The following is a 16,541-nucleotide window of genomic DNA, read 5'->3' as shown; positions in this document are numbered from 1 at the left end:
TTCTTAACATTTAAATGAAAAGTAAATTACTATTTTTATCTATAAAAATTTAAAATACTAATAAATTTATTTATAAAAAAATAAAATTAAATTTATACTAATAAAAAATAGTTGTTATATAACAAACGTATTAAAACATTAATTTTATTGGTAGGTAGATATGTTATTAACACTATAAAATTTTATAGGTAAAAGTAATATTATTCACCTTTTATCAAGTTCTTGGTGTTGGTTAACCTGCCTCTAGTAATCACTATGTATCATCACTCTTCAATAATTCAACCATGTGATCACTAATTCAATGGAACATCATTATTTCAATAATAGATCTATCACACCGACAGCTTTATTTTTAATTGTGTAATTAGATTTTCAAAAGGATTTGAAGTGAATTGCAACTAAATTATACAATCTATCTAATAATAATAAAGTTTTTTTACTACATTATTTCAACTTTTTGGGAGGTTAAATATAGACTATGAAACCCAATAAAAAACGATCTTTAGCTCATAATAACTAATAAAATAAATTTCTGGTAATTTAAATAGTTAACAAGCATGATTAATGTGATAAAATGACTTCAAAGCCCAAATGGGTTGGTGAAGGAACTCAATTATTTCTTGATGTAGGCCATTCAACCCATGTCCATAGTACAATAATATAGGCACATAGCAACAAAAACGTGGTTTGATTTTGACTTGTCAATAATTATACTAAGAATTTATCGGCCAGCGACAAACCCGTAAATGGAGTTTTGATCTGTAACGGATTAGTAATTGACCTGTTGGGCAGGGGATATCGTGGGAAACAAAAAAAAAAAAGGAGTACTAGGGGACCAGCAATTTTTGTGTTTTATAACCATCAATTGGCCATCAATAAGATTTTTAATGGTGTGAGATTAAATCCAATAATGTGGGATCATTCAATTTTCTTTTGATGGTTAAATGCTGGCCAACTTTTAAAAAAGTTGCTGGCCCCTAGACTTTCTCAAAAAAAAAAAATTATACTAAGAAAACCAACTTGAGTTGGTCTAGTGGTTAGCTTATTAGTTTGCTTAAATAAGTGTCAGGAGTTTGAATCTCGTTTTATGTATGTAGTAGTCGACAAACCTTTGAATGGAGCTCAGATCCGCGACGGATTAGTTCTTGGTCCCTCGAAAGTAAAAATTATACTAAGAACATTAAAAATGATTAACATAATTGGTAGCTAACAACTTCTCATTGGATATAAGTAAGTTCGATTTTAATTTTCAATTTTCAACAATAAAATTATAGGTACTCAATATTTGAAGACCAATCAAAACTCTTGTGGTAATAAGAACGAAAAAAAAGAGAAGAAATTGGACCAACTAACTAACATTCACTGCATATAAAAAGTTGTTTGTTTAATACTATAAAAGTGTAAGCATAGAGAATGAGAAATTTGCACTAGCTTTACCATAGTAAAAAAAAAAAAAAAAATTGGCATTACAGTTAGAAATTGATTCTTTTCTGACACTAACTGAAAACAGGATCAGCTGAAAATGGAATAAGAGTTTTCAATTATCAGTTGCTGCTTATAAACCTTATACTATATCAAGTTCCAAGTTCACCGTACTTGAATTTTGAATATTTGGAGCTAGGAAAACAATAAAGGTTGGTACTTTAATGGTTTAAACCCCACCCCCCATTTCTTTGTTGCATTCTCGTGCTGGAACTGAAAATTGGGTTCATTTTTCAGTGAAGGATGAACCACATTCATAATTTATAATCTTCTAGTACCCTTTATTCCTTGAATTAAGCAAAGCAACTTAGATATATGATCCGTTTCTTTGTTTTGAAATATCTGCAGTGAGCTAAGTTATCCAATTACATGGCTACTCAAATTGGTGGTTCACTTGTTTGTGGAGTTGCTATTGAAGGGGTTGTGAAAAGAACAAAACTCAACAATGAGGTTGGGAAGTGTAATTTCCATTTTAGAACAGCAACAGAAAGAAGGGCTTGGAATTCCATCAGGATTCTTCACAAGAAAGTGGTTTCTTTTGACAATTTTGTGAGACACTGTGGTTTGGTTGCTAATGAACCCATTTCTGATGTTGGGTTGAGTCATTTTGATGTGCATAATGATGACGATGATGATAGTGCATTATCAGAAAATGGCATCTTGATCAACAAGAAGAATTTGTATGATTCCGACACTCTTTTACTCAAATTAGCATACTTTGTCAATTAATCATGAGTCCTTTTGTTCTTGAATGCTAATCAGGTACCATGTAATGAATATTATGCTTATATATGTGATTTTTGGCTTTCTTTTTTTCAATTCACAGTGTGTTTGATGGGGTAAATTTAGAAAACAAACCTAAAGTTCCAAGTGTACAAACTGAGCTTATAATGCTTTCTATACCTGCAATTGCTGGACAAGCAATTGAGCCCTTAGCGCAATTGATGGAGACTGCTTACATTGGCAGATTGGGTAAGTTGATTGATCTTTGGTAATGTTGATGGTTTTGAAAAACTTGCATTATGCTGATTTTTCATTCTTATGTTATGGTATGCATAAATTTACTTTTTAGTTACTAATGAATTGATCTTTTTGCATGGTGATTATTTGAATAGGAGTATTGGAGTTGGCATCTGCTGGTGTTTCCATGTCAATTTTTAACATAGTATCAAAGGTTTTCAACATTCCCCTCCTTAGTGTGGCAACTTCTTTTGTAGCAGAAGAAATTGCAGCCAATCCAATCAATAATGAAGGTCCCCATGATCAAGCTAAAAGAATGTTTCTACCATCTGTTTCTACTGCCTTAGTCTTAGCAGCAGGAATTGGTATGATTGAGGCTTTGGCTATGTTCTTTGGATCTAGATTGTTCCTCATCATGGTTGGAATATCATCAGTGAGTTAAACCTTGCATCACAAACTTCTAAATTCTTATGTACAATCCCTCTTCCTTATCCTTGTTATTTCATTTTTTGGTCCATTTCCATTATCTGATGTTGCTGTCCTAATGTTTTTCTGCATAGGACTCACCAATGCGGATTCTATCAGAGCGATTTTTGTCGCTTAGAGCCATCGGTGCTCCGGCCGTTGTCATTTCTTTGGCTGTGCAAGGAATATTTAGGGGATTTAAAGACACTAGGACCCCTGTACAATGTTTAGGCAAGTACTTCATTACACTTTTTGAAACAGACACTAATAGAAATTTAATAAGGTTCATGTCACATTGATCACACTGTAATGATTTTTACATTATTTGAACTTTTGCAGGTTTTGGCAATTTGGCTGCAGTGTTTTTGTTTCCTGTACTTATTTATAATTTTAACATGGGTGTGGCTGGAGCTGCCTTGTCCACTGTCATATCTCAGTATGACCTCTTATGTTTGTTCTTCCTATGCATCTTTTCAATACAGTAACATAGAGATCAATCAAATTAATAGACTCTGTATTAATATTATTTCAGGTACATTGTGGCCACTTTGATGATATGGAGTCTCAGTAAAAGGACTAAACTGTCAATCCCAAATATTAGAAGCCTTCCTTTTGGTGGATACTTGAGATCTGGTGAGTATCTTCTCTATCTGATTTGACATTAATTCAGTGGTTACACTTGTAAGTTTGATTCAAACCATTGATAAATATCATGGTTTTATTGCTTTGGTAGGTGCCATTTAAGGAATAACATATCTCTATGGCTAGTCAAGAGTACTTACTTTGTTGTTTCAAGTTAACTTCCATGTGTCTTTGATTAACTATCTAATCTATATATAAGAATTAGACATGACATTTCTGATTTCATTTTGTAGCTTTTGCATCTTTATGCATCTTCTGTTTTGAATGCTAAATACTTGAGAAACTAGAGGAGTGCCTTGAGGGAAGTTTTTCCAATTTATTGCACAGGTGGTTTTCTTCTTGGGAGAACTTTAGCTTCTGTAATGACAATAACTTTGAGCACAACAATGGCTGCACGTCTCGGACCCTTAGCCACGGCAGCACATCAGATATGTTTGCAAGTATGGTTATCTGTATCACTTCTTGTAGATGCACAAGGAGCAGCTGGTCAGGTAAACTAATCTCTCTTCATAAACATTAGAATCTCTTAGTCTTCATGTCAAAATTTCACAAATATTAGATGACAGGATCATTAGAATATTAATATGAGAAGATCTATTCAAATTTGAATTTTCTCATTCCCTTTGACTTCATATAATTGACCAATGGAGTTATATTTCTGAATAGGCTCTTGTTGCAAGTTTCTTGGCCAAGGGCGACTACAATACTGTAAAAGAAGTAACTTACTTTGCTTTAAAGGTTGTCTATCTCATTCTTTGTGTTAAATTATCATATACTTTGCCCCTAGTATTCATATTTCTAATTTGATTTTATGTATTCTCAGATTGGAGTACTCACTGGAGTCATGTTAGCTATAATTTTGGGTACCTCTTTTGGTTCTCTAGCAACCCTTTTCACTCAAGACATTGAAGTCTTAGGTATTGTTAAATCTGGTCTACTGGTAAGAAACTAAGAATACTTACCTGCATTTCTGTTAATTATTTTCATTAGGTAAATTACATTGATCTAGTATATGCTAATTTTTTATACAAAATATCATTGTATTTTGAAAGATATAACACCGAGTAAGGAGGTTGGTATATGCATGACAATCAAGAATGTTATATGTAATATCACCTCATTTTACAATAAACTAGTGTAATTTAATTAGTACTTATATATCATATGCAAGACCTTTTTTTTTTTTTGGACTTGATGCAAGACCTTAATTATATCATAAATACTTGCACAGTTTGTGAGTGCTAGCCAACCTTTAACTGCTTTGGCTTATATCTTTGATGGACTGCATTATGGAGTTTCAGACTTCTCCTTTGCTGCTTGTTCTATGGTAAGTAAATAACTTTTTTTTTTTTCTTTTAGCCTAAAAGCGTAGAATAGTTTCTTTAATGGGTAATCTATAAAAAAAAATACCTGACTTTTGGATACGCAGACAAAAAAATTCTCACTTTTAAAACGATAAATAAGATACAAATAACTAAAAATAATATATTTTTATTTAATCCAAAATTTTGTAATATTTGAATAACGATTTGGAAAGTATATACAAAATATGGAATAAAAATTTGACCTCTAGAATTTTTTTTTTTGAAAGTATTCTTGGTCATTGATAAAAAAAATTATAAAAAATATACTTAACGTAAAATCACTAAATTGTAAGAATAAAACTGTCTTATTTTTTTCATGATATTTATAAAAAATTGTATCAGAATCTAATTTTTAAAAATATATTTAGCTTTAAGTATTTTTTATCGTATTTTAAAATATTCTAAGGATATTTTTGTCTTTAACAAAAATAAGGTCATTCTTGTTTTACTCTTCTGTAATTTATTCTGATATTTTTGTAAAATAATCTAAACAGATGTTAGTGGGTGCAATCTCTTCTACATTCTTGCTTTTAGCTCCTTCAGTCATTGGTATACAAGGAATCTGGTATGGTTTAGCTCTTTTCATGGGCCTCCGAACAATTGCCGGAATTATGAGGTGAATTAAACAATAACATTGCTCAATTCTACAATAACTGATAATTTTTATTTTTATAGTTTTATAGTTTATACAAATAAATTGATTTGAGAATATACCGAAAAGGTGAAAGTAAGGGATAAAAGGAGAAAAAAAAAAAAAAGTAAAGCTATCTAACAAACTAGAGAAAGAAGTTAACTTTCAAGTATCAATAATTCAATATACAACTTTACTTTGTTGTTCAGATTATTATCAAAAGATGGACCATGGTGGTTCTTGCAACTAGACAACCACAAATTGAAGGTGGGTTAATAAAAGAGGACTTTTTTTTATGTGTGATATTCTTCTACATTTTTTTTGTAATGTCATGCTCATATTTTCTCTTCTTTTTATCTTTTAATATCACACAAGAAGAACAATCGGACATGTGAAATTTTTAAACTACCATAAATGATAAATTGATAATCTCTAGCAAAATTCACATGTTTTCAAGGAGAAGGGGGTAAGAAAAGTAAATGGCTAAAGATGGTGGATTTTTTGTTGGGCTTTGTAATTATGGAACTTTTCTTTTTATCGGCCACAAGTTCATGCTTTTGTTAGAGATTTTGGAATTGTAATTGCTATTGTTATTAATTGTATTATATTTTGGGGAATGGTTTAGAGTTATTTTAGAAATGTTAATACATTTTTTTTTTTACCAAAGATAAGAGACTCGAACCCGCAACCTCTTAATTGAGTATGAAGAGACTATGTCATTTGAGCTATAACTCATTGGCAAAATGTTAATACATTTAATATTTAAAAATGTGTATTCCATTCTTATTTAATATATTTACTATGTTAAAAATATGTATTACATTTTCATTTTATGTTTTAGTGAGAATGCCGTACTCATATATATATAACTTTTTAAATTTTTTTTTAATATTTTTTTTATGGTAAATAATAGTTACTCTTTTTTTTTTCTTTTTAAATTATTTTTATAATATCATTCTCTTTGGATCCTTTCTGTTACTTTTTTTAAATCCCATATTATATTATATTAATATTACCGAACAAGTGTTAGAAAAAGAAAAAAAAAGATATTTTGGTTTTAAAATAATAATATAAATTAGAAAGGAGTCATACTATTATATCAAAAATAATATTATAAATTAATTCTAACCTATTAATTTAAATTAACTTAATTATCTATATTAAATAATAATTAATATAAACATGTGTAAATAATTAATATCGATACTAATCTTTTATAAATTAGTGATTATGATAGTAATTTTTTATTTGAGATGTCTCCTCAAAAATCAAATTCCTTTATATAATAACGAGTGAATTACCAATGTAGTAATGTCTTTTTGTACGACAAATAATGTTATTTTTGACGAGAAAAGAGACCTTTGGCATCTCTATTTTATTTATCTTCACGAGATAATTAATAATTCTATTTTATCTTTATGTGAGCTTTTTGGTCGTCTAGCATTAACAAAAATTGCTAATGAACATGTTGAGTTAGTGAAGGAGACAGTACGTGTCAATGTGAATGGTTAATAAAGACGGTAAATTATTTATAAAATTGGTTAAAAATTTATTTGTCAGGATTTTATTTATATTAAAAATATTTTGATACAATATTTTTTTAAATTAATTTTTATTTATTATATAAATCAATTTTTAAATAAATTTTTAAATGTATGATATAATAAGTATAAATTAATTAATAAATTATTTAAATTAAAAATATTATTTATTATGAAACAAAGTAAATAATTTTTAACAAAATGTTGTCCTCTTTCTAAACTAAATTAATAATTACACTTAATATCTTTACATTAAATAAACTAATATTTAGTTTATTTAATGTAAAGATATTAAGTGTAATTATTAATTTAGTTTAAAAAGAGGACAACATTTTGTTAAAAATTATTTACTTTGTTTCATAATAAATAATATTTTTAATTTAAATAATTTATTAATTAATTTATACTTATTATATCATACATAAGAAGTCATTGATAAACTCAAAGTATTAATAACATAATTAATCTATTAATATTATATATTATCAAAAGTTTAAAAAAGATCAATGAAAATTTAATAATATAAAAAATAATATATAGCTTCAAGAATTGTTTTTATATAGCCATATATAATTATTTAGATTGAATATCTGAACAATAAAAAATTAATTTAAAAAAAATATATCAATTTTTTTAGGATAAATAAGTTTCGAGAATATATAATATTGTATCATAAATCATCACTCTTTAATGATTAGTTACACTATTCAAGCAATTGAATTTTATAAAAAAAAATTAATTAATCTATATTATTCTTTATAGAGTAAAGTATCGTTTTTGTCCTCAACGTTTGGGTAAGTCCTATTTTTGTTCCTAACGTTTAAATCGTCATATTTGTATCATTAACGTTTATAAAAGTGATTCAATGTTATCCTACTATCAATTATACTAACAAATCAGATTATATTTTTCAATTATTCTTACTTGGATATATTCATTCTCAATTAGGTCTCACTTAGATGTGTTCGATTTTAATATTATACCTACTATTTGTATTTAGATTCAATTATATACTAGAAAAGTAAATTATGTAAATGTTGTATGAATTAGTTTCAACATCTGATGAGCTATTTTTCGGAGTAGATCATCGATTCTATCCCAAAGTATTCTAACTTCAAGAAGAGATTTTTAAAACTCAAACTAAAGCGCTCATGATGGCAGAATAACATTGAATCACTTTTACAAACGTTAGGGATACAAATAGGACGATTTAAACGTTAAGGATACAAATAGAATTTACCCTAAATATCGGGACAAAAATGATACTTTACTCCTTTGTATTACTAAATCTTCATTGATGTCTGACTTATGATTCTATATGTGTATTTTATTTTATTTAGTATTAGTAGTCAGTTGTTATTTATTTTAATTCAAAGATATCAAATATAATTATTAATTAAAAATATTAAAAAATTAATTTAAAAATATTATATCAAGTTTTTTTTTATGAAAAATAAATTTTTGACAGATGAACTCTTAACTAATGTTAAAATGACGTCATTTGTCTAAGTGAACAGAAACAAATAAACTCTTTACTAATTTAAATTTAAAAACAAATAAATTCATGTTGGTACTTAATATCTACCTTGTCAATTAATGTGTCAACAACTTTTATTAGTGCTTAATAGCAAAATTTATAAAAATGTTACCTTATGTTACAAAAACTAAAAATAAAAGTTTAAGTAGATTTTTTTATTAGAAGTGGTTGTCCTTGATAAAAAATAATAAAGATCGAATTAGTAGTTTCTTCTGTAATAAATTAATAAAATGATTGAGGATTTATATTAATTTACTATAAAATCATTATATTTGAATTTTTTGTTTAGAGGTAGATTTGTCTTTAGAGATAGACTTAGATAGACCTATCTTTAAATTATGAGTATGATTATTCATTTTATTCTTAAGATTGTGAATAAAAATAAATAGACTTCTTACTAATTTAAATTTAGAAATAAATAAATCTCGATCATTTTTAATTCTTCACATTGGTAAAATTTACAAAAATATCGTATTGTCTCGCAAAAATAAAAATAAAAATTTAAATAATTTTTTTTATCAGAAGCGATTGTCTAATTAAAATGATTGAAAATTTATATTATTTTATTATAAAATCAATACTTTTAATTTTTTTTATCTAAAAGTAGGAATCTCTAAGTTAAGAATATGATTATTCCTTTTTATTTTCATACCAAAAAAATTATATTTTATTCTTATCACTCGTGTTGCCATTCAGTTAAAATAAGGCTTTCGGTGGATCAAAATACATCCGTCCGATCTAACAGTGCAAAATTATCCAACGCATATCTAACTATTGGATCTCATGGTTGGTATTTATCCAGCGCATAATGGAATGGAGGGTGAAGATTAAACGTATAATGTAATAGGCATCTACACCTAATAAAAAAGGATCTGCTATTATACATCTCTTCTCCATTCTCAAAAAGTCTTTCATGCGTCGCCATGACTAAAATTTGTACGTACTGAAACTGACCGTCTGCAATAATGTGTGCCTAATCTTTGTAGTACATCAGTGTCTTTTATTCCTTACTCTCCTTATTTTATATACCAGAGCAAATTAATAGTTATGTTTTACAATTTTATTTATCAAGATATATATAATAAAAATAATAATAATAAATATAAAATTATTTAAAATAATACATATTTAATATTTTAATTAAAACTAATACCTTAGTGAGTATTCAGAAGAGTATTTAAAAATATTTTAATTAAAATTAATTTAATTAATTAGTATATAAAATCATATATAAAATATATTAAAATAATTTGAATGACGTTGAACCTAATAAAAAAAAAAGCAATGAATTAACTATTTTTTTTACTCTACTAGTTAAAACACAATTAATTATCAATCAAGATAAAGACTCATATATTAAAGACTTTTACTAATGATATTATTTAAAAAATAAATCTACAAGATGGCTATAATTAATTGTTTTATGTAGTAGTAATATTTAAAAATATTGACTAAAAATATAATATTAAGTTATTAGATTAACAATATTAGATTATTGATTAAAAATATTAATTAATATAAATTAAATTTATTTTTTTATAATTAATAATTTGATGAATAAATAAATTATTGTTTAACTAAGTGTCTTAAAATAATAAAAAAAATTAATATTTTTATAGAATTTTTATATATTAGTTCTAAATATTTCTTTCTTCTAAAAGAATTGTGTTGATTATAACAAATTTTTGTATCTTCTTTTTTAAAAGTAAAATTTTTAAAACTTAGTTATAATAATATTTATCTTTATAATTTTATTTTCACTATTTTTACTTTATAAAACCATAGATAACATAACAAAAATCATATTAAAATTGAGAAGTGATAAAGTGAATGCCAATACATATAGGATAATTTAATATTTTGGTTCCCATTGGTCCATAAATTGTGTACGGACGTGAGCTTAACTGGCGGAGTTGCCTTCCTTACATATCTACACTCACAGATATAACTTCATAAATCTAGCTACTTCTAGATGTTTCCATTAATAATGCAAAAACTCTGCCAGTAAGAAAGAAAGAAAGAAAAGAAATGGATCACAGAACAGAGGAAGAAGAAGGAGAACAACAAAATTTGGGGGAAGAAGCAGTGCATGACGAGAGGAGGAGAAAGCAGAAGATAACAATAAGGTTGGTTTATGCTGATGGATCAAGTAGATGGAATTCGTCTTCTAGTTGTACTGCTTTGTCTTACTGTTGTCAAGCAGATGAATGCCTAGCAGACTTGCAAGCTGCTAAAAGATACAATCGCCGTCACAAGGTTTGCGAGCGACATGCTAAAGCTCCGGTTGTCTTAGTTTCTGGCACTCGGCAAAGATTCTGCCAACAGTGTAGCAAGTATGTCATCTCTTATATATTATTCTTAATCCTATATTTGATATTGGCGCATGTGTACTGTATACTCGCTGTTTGTTAGATTGAATGGCATATATGCAGATTTCATGAGCTAGCCCTATTTGATGACAACAAAAGGAGCTGCAGAGAAAGATTGGCCAGTCACAATGAGCGCAGAAGAAAAGCTCAAGCTCATCATGCAGACCTTCAACCCCAACCAGAGAGCGATATCAATTAAGTTAGTACAAACTTTGTTTGGAAGGCAAAAAAAAGATGATGATGTTCAAACTATTGATAATGATACATTTTTTATAAGAAGTAAAATGCCTTCTTTTGTATGTTAAGAATGATGAATGCCAGAAAAATAAATGCGCCCTCTGTAATGATTAATGAATCTCTATGTAAGCACAAGGATGACCTTGTTTAAAGGTTGTCCACCGTACAATTAGCAGTGATTCGTATTTGTCCATTGAATTTGAACTCTAATTATAACCTTACAAAGATGAAGATGCCGATCATTGACAAAAAAAATTTAAAAATTAAAATAGAAGAAATCAGAATATATATATATATATATATATCATTTAAAAATCTTTAAAATTAAATAGTAATTTTTAATTAATAAACATATCTTATATTAAATTTAGTATTAAAATAATTTAAACAATTAATCTTAAATTAAAAAATATTTAAATAATTAAATAATTAATTTAAAGTTTTAAACTATATATATAAATTAAAAATAAATATATTTTTTTAAAAAAATAACATAATTTTAATTAAAAAAAATGTATTCAAATGTACTCAATACTTATCCACAACATTTTGATGTAAATCAAATCTTTTTTAGATGTATATCAAAGATATTCAAATATACATAATTCTTATCTTTATCGTTATAACATAGCCATTTTTGTTCAAATTTAGGTTATTTTTTACTTCCATGACAACTAGATGTATATCAAAGGTATTCAAACATACATAATTCTTATCTTTATCGTTATAACATAGCCATTTTTGTTCAAATTTAGGTTATTTTTTACTTCCATGACAACAAAATGCGTCCGAACTAATACTAATTCATACAAGAAAATATAAGACTAATTCATGTAAGAATTGGACGAAGTGTGGTGAGAGTAGGTGATTTGAAATTTCACCTCTTCTGAAGTATAGTAACTACTAATAAACATGTGACACCGACTAAACCACTCTGAACTTATATGAGTACTTAAACAAGAATACTAAATTGTTTGTGTTTGTGTAGGGTCAACATAAAAAATTATCAAACGACTCATAAAGCACAGTAAAAACAAGTTTAAAAAGTACAGAATAAATAAATTCTCATCACATCATCTTCTATGTTGAATAGACATTATTTAGCACAAAAAATTTGCCAAATTCAACTCTCATGGGAGCTCAATTAATGTTGATATAATTAGTTGAAAAGAATATACGAAGCTGACTTCGTTTGCAAGGTCAGAAAGTAGGTTAATCACTTATTCAGTTTAAAGCATCTAACACAGCATCAACAACCTCTTGAGTGGTGCTTGTCCCTCCAAGGTCATGTGTCCGGCATTGACCCTCTAGAATTACACGTTTCACAGCAGTTTCCAGTCTGTCAGCAAATGCAGGAAACTGAAGGTGTCTCAGCATCATGGCTGACGAAAGAAGCAGCGCCACAGGGTTGGCTTTCTTCTCTTCCACTTCCTTCCCACTGCCAACATTCCCAGCTGAAGCACCTTGCTCAAACACAGCATGCTCAGCCCCAACATTTCCTGCAATAGCATGGCATTTATGATTTTGATATTTTCAAGCAATGACATAAAGGATGCAGTATACGTATTATGAATAATCACTTTTATCCGGACACTCTTCACAACTCCACAATCCCCATCCTACTTGGGTAAAAAAAAAAGCAAGAACAACAATAATACAATACAAGGGGAAACAGATTGCTGTACCACCAGTGTCCACCACAATAATTGCAACCACAACAACAGGCTTGTTATCACTATTTTAGCACAAGTCACTGTACTCCTGAGTTGATACGTAATCTCAAATTTTGAACTCATAATAGTCAAGATGTTACTTGCAACACCATAGTGAAGTAAACACTAGTTGTAAAAAGATGAAATACAACTAGAAACAAAAGCAAAGTAGCATCTAAAACTTCATGATGCTAACAATAAAAATATCTTGAATACATGAAGATCTTCAATTTTGAAGTCTCAATTTAAGAGAGCTACCTGCTAAAGACTCATGTGTTTGAGAGACTAGAGTTTTCCTAAAATAATTCACCCAAGTTAATTCAAAATTTCAAATTCACACAACTGCAAGTTAACCATAGGTTACTCAATAATTTAACGACCATGAATTCTAGCCCTAACCAACATTCCACTACAAGAAACATTGACACAACTATAGTAATGACAATTTTTAACCATTATTCACTGACTCCACTACTAATTTTGCTTTAGTTGTCATATCACTACCTTTGACAACTAATAAACACCACATTGGCTGCCAAGCTGCTGTTTCCTCCACTGCTTCAACCCAATGGCAGGTAAACAACTTGATATTCTAAATTTTATACAACCTTAAGATGCAATCTCTATTTTACCTACACTTTTATTTGCAAATTTCAAACCCATAAAATGCTCCTCAAAATAATCGCCCAAGAGAACTAGAGTAATAGACAAACATGCAGTAGACTCTCAACAATTTGAACATTGATCATACATCTCATAACAATGATGACAACATAAAGTAAGATGTTATTTGATGAGAAAAATGGCATCATGATCAAATTAGAGCTCTGAGTTTCTATACTTCTGTAAATAATAACCATACCTCCTGGCATGACACCAGTACCTCCAGCAATACCTGCTGCTGTATTTGCAACGAGATTTCCATACAGATTGGGGGTCACCTAGCAAGTGGAAAAAGTGCCCATTAAAACCCTTCCTTTTGATTAAAAATTGACAGAAATTGAATGGGCCAATGAGTTGAAAGAGACAACCATCAGGTTGATCAATCACAAATTGCAATTTTCCTAAGTTGAACCTTCTTTCTTTTTTTCGGTTTTGGTGGGTGTGGGGAGCAAAATTCATGTTTTTCTCCTATATTATACACATTAAGTCTACATCCAGCTCGACTCAGGCAAATAATGCACCATTTATTATTTCTAAGTTCTTACTTTATCCTTTTCCACAGGAATAAGAGAAACAAGTTGATGTTTATTTCAGCCGGCAGAATATGTCTGTTATAAACCCCACACCAGGTATTTTTCATGCAAAAGTTTAATAAAAGATCAGAAGAGGAAAATAAATAGATAAACATAATTGGATCCACAATAATTGCAGAGTAGTGTGGCTTGTCTCAACAATAAACTGACAGCAATAGAGCACGGCCAGTAACAGACTCTGAGTCGAACAGGTTTTGATCCTTGTAATTATTCCATAAATATATCAAACAAAAGCAAAAAGATATAGTTAAGGGCAAGGATAACATAATGAATACCATGACATCAAACTGCTCAGGCTTTGATACAAGCTGCATGCAGCAGTTATCTACAATAATTTCGTTATACTTGATTCCGGGATACTTTGTTGCAACCTCCCGACAAGATTCCAAGAATAAACCATCTGCAAGCTTCATAATGTTTGCTTTGTGCACAGCAGTCACTTTCTTTCTGTTATTAAGGTAAGCATACTCGAAAGCATATTTAGCAATGCGCTCCGAACAGAACTTCGTTATTACCTAGCATCACATTAGTATGAGGTGCAAACAGAAAACCCATACTACACAATGTCAAGCCGCTAACATCATGAGAATAATGATATATATATATAAACATTCCAGGAAAAAATCAATAGAGAATTACAGAAGTAGCTCAATTATTCATAAAATACTCTCCTAAAAACTGGGAAATCTTGGGATCATGTCCACAATTCTACAATCTTTGGGGTAATAACTTGAAAGCACACAAGGCAGCCGTACACAACTCGTACAGAAAACATCAGATCAAGTCCCAAAAAGGGGAAAAAATGATAGCAGTGATTCCCAGAAAATTTTTCAATTGATAAGCGCTGTTTTTCTTCCTCATTAGCATTCATGATTGATAACTTTCTTGATCAAATGGAGCCCATATAATGTTTTTTAAGAGTTTCAGATTTTGTTGCATGGAGAAATGTGAGAATGCAAGATGTTAATGTGCATTTGGACCTAAGGTGACCTCACAAAGCACAACATATAAGTATATCCCAGGTTGTCACTATCAACAATAATCTACATGACAAACTACAAGTAACTAATCAGTTCTATCCACAATCGATCCCAACAAACAAACCACAGGATGAGCCAAACGCCAAAAACAAAACTATAAAAGAAAGAAAAACCATCAACTTATCTACTTCAATACACAAAAATCACTTCTACAATTAAATAATTTCTTTTATATTGAGAACAATGAATCCATAACCAAAACGCTAAACAAATATCTATATACCTGCGTATTAAACAATTTTTATGCATACAAAAATTTGAATAGGAACTCCATTTCACAATTCCACAAGAAAACAAATCGGAAATCGAAATTCACCTTGAGGCTTTCAACGACGCCGGGGACGACCTCGTGCTCGAGGCCGGAGTACTCGCCTTCGGTGTTCTCCCTGATTACGACGATGTCGACGTTGTTGTGGCGCGTGGTGATACCAGGGAGGTTGAAACAGTTGACGAGTGAAGCGTAGAGGTCGAGCTCCTTCCTCAGCTGCACGTTCAGTGAGCTCACACCGCCGCCCATCGGCGTCGCTAGTCCTCCCTTGAGGCACACCTTGTTCTTCCGGATCGACTCAATCACCGCCGGCGGCACCGCCTTCATGTCGCCGTGGACCTCGAACTTCTCGAAGTACACCGGCGCGTGTATCGCCTCCATCACCTGCTCAACGGCACCGGTGACCAGAGGACCGATCCCATCGCCGGGAATCAGTGTGACGGCGCGCGGGGCGCCGTCTCCGGGACGGGGCATGTAGGTAACGGAGCGGGACTGGTTGAGTCGCGTGGCCAGGAATCGCTTGAGGAGCGTGGACGAAGATCGTGCTGTCGACGCCATTGGTGATGGGCGTGAGATTAGGGATTTGTTTTTGGGAGTTTTGAAGGGTTTGGACTTTGAATGCTATGGACTGCGATTGTGACTACGATCTACGATGCGATTTCTGAAGCAGCCATAGGAAAGGTATAAAGGACCCATTGGAATAAAGGTCTCAAATCGTTGAATACTGTAATTGTATTTTTATCAAATTATTTTATGAAAATAATAACCACACTTTTTAATTTTAATTTTAGGCAACCATTGTACTTCCATTTTCCAATATAATTGAAATTTAAGAATTTTTTTTAATAAATAAAATAAATATAATAATTACCGAATTAAATAATAAAAAAAATTACCGAAATTCGTATTCTATAAACGAGATAAAACACGTCAGCCTGACACGATTTATACTTATTTTGTTTATCATGTGCAGGAGATACGTATAAGGTAATTTCATTTACAGTTGTAGATGAGATATAAGAATGCAAATTTTCAAC

At 29.8% G+C, this 16,541-nt stretch overlaps 3 protein-coding genes across 5 annotated transcripts; 2 read left to right on the top strand and 1 right to left on the bottom strand.

Moving 5' to 3' along the window:
* The first annotated feature begins 1,417 nt into the window (after positions 1–1,417).
* Positions 1,418–6,193, top strand: LOC107642520 (protein DETOXIFICATION 45, chloroplastic-like). Of its 2 annotated transcripts, none has more exons than XR_015883170.1 (13): positions 1,418–1,634; positions 1,831–2,162; positions 2,309–2,454; positions 2,598–2,875; positions 3,003–3,138; positions 3,247–3,343; positions 3,440–3,540; positions 3,877–4,040; positions 4,216–4,287; positions 4,373–4,466; positions 4,781–4,876; positions 5,408–5,529; positions 5,754–6,193. XR_015883170.1 is itself a non-coding variant. In XM_088486200.1 (13 exons), exons 2-13 carry the CDS (start codon positions 1,852–1,854, stop codon positions 5,818–5,820), a joined length of 1,707 nt encoding a protein of 568 aa, XP_088342326.1. In that variant the 5' UTR covers positions 1,425–1,634; positions 1,831–1,851; the 3' UTR covers positions 5,821–6,193. The 2 variants fall into 2 exon arrangements, 1 of the variants encoding a protein (XP_088342326.1); XM_088486200.1 differs by having other exon boundaries at positions 1,425–1,634; positions 4,373–4,489.
* Positions 6,194–10,540: 4,347 nt separating this feature from the next.
* On the top strand, positions 10,541–11,321 carry LOC110271700 (squamosa promoter-binding protein 1-like). Its single transcript, XM_021122846.2, has 2 exons — positions 10,541–10,955; positions 11,055–11,321. Exons 1-2 carry the CDS (start codon positions 10,651–10,653, stop codon positions 11,188–11,190), a joined length of 441 nt encoding a protein of 146 aa, XP_020978505.1. The 5' UTR covers positions 10,541–10,650; the 3' UTR covers positions 11,191–11,321.
* Positions 11,322–12,275: 954 nt separating this feature from the next.
* Positions 12,276–16,238, bottom strand: LOC107642519 (isocitrate dehydrogenase [NAD] regulatory subunit 1, mitochondrial). 2 transcript variants are annotated; one of them, XM_016345908.3, is made up of 4 exons: positions 15,553–16,238; positions 14,472–14,711; positions 13,803–13,881; positions 12,276–12,727 (listed from the first exon to the last, which is right to left on the bottom strand). In XM_016345908.3, exons 1-4 carry the CDS (start codon positions 16,060–16,062, stop codon positions 12,453–12,455), a joined length of 1,104 nt encoding a protein of 367 aa, XP_016201394.1. In that variant the 5' UTR covers positions 16,063–16,238; the 3' UTR covers positions 12,276–12,452. The 2 variants fall into 2 exon arrangements, with proteins under 2 accessions (XP_016201394.1, XP_088344084.1); XM_088487958.1 differs by having other exon boundaries at positions 14,472–14,699; positions 15,553–16,215.
* Between the last annotated feature and the right edge of the window lie 303 nt (positions 16,239–16,541).

The sequence above is a fragment of the Arachis ipaensis genome, chromosome B5, assembly GCF_059453495.1.
Source record: "Arachis ipaensis isolate K30076 ecotype BB chromosome B5, ASM5945349v1, whole genome shotgun sequence".
Classification (NCBI taxonomy): domain Eukaryota; kingdom Viridiplantae; phylum Streptophyta; class Magnoliopsida; order Fabales; family Fabaceae; genus Arachis; species Arachis ipaensis.
The sequence above is the reverse complement of the archived record's forward strand: the minus strand, read 5'-3'. Positions and strand labels throughout refer to the sequence as shown.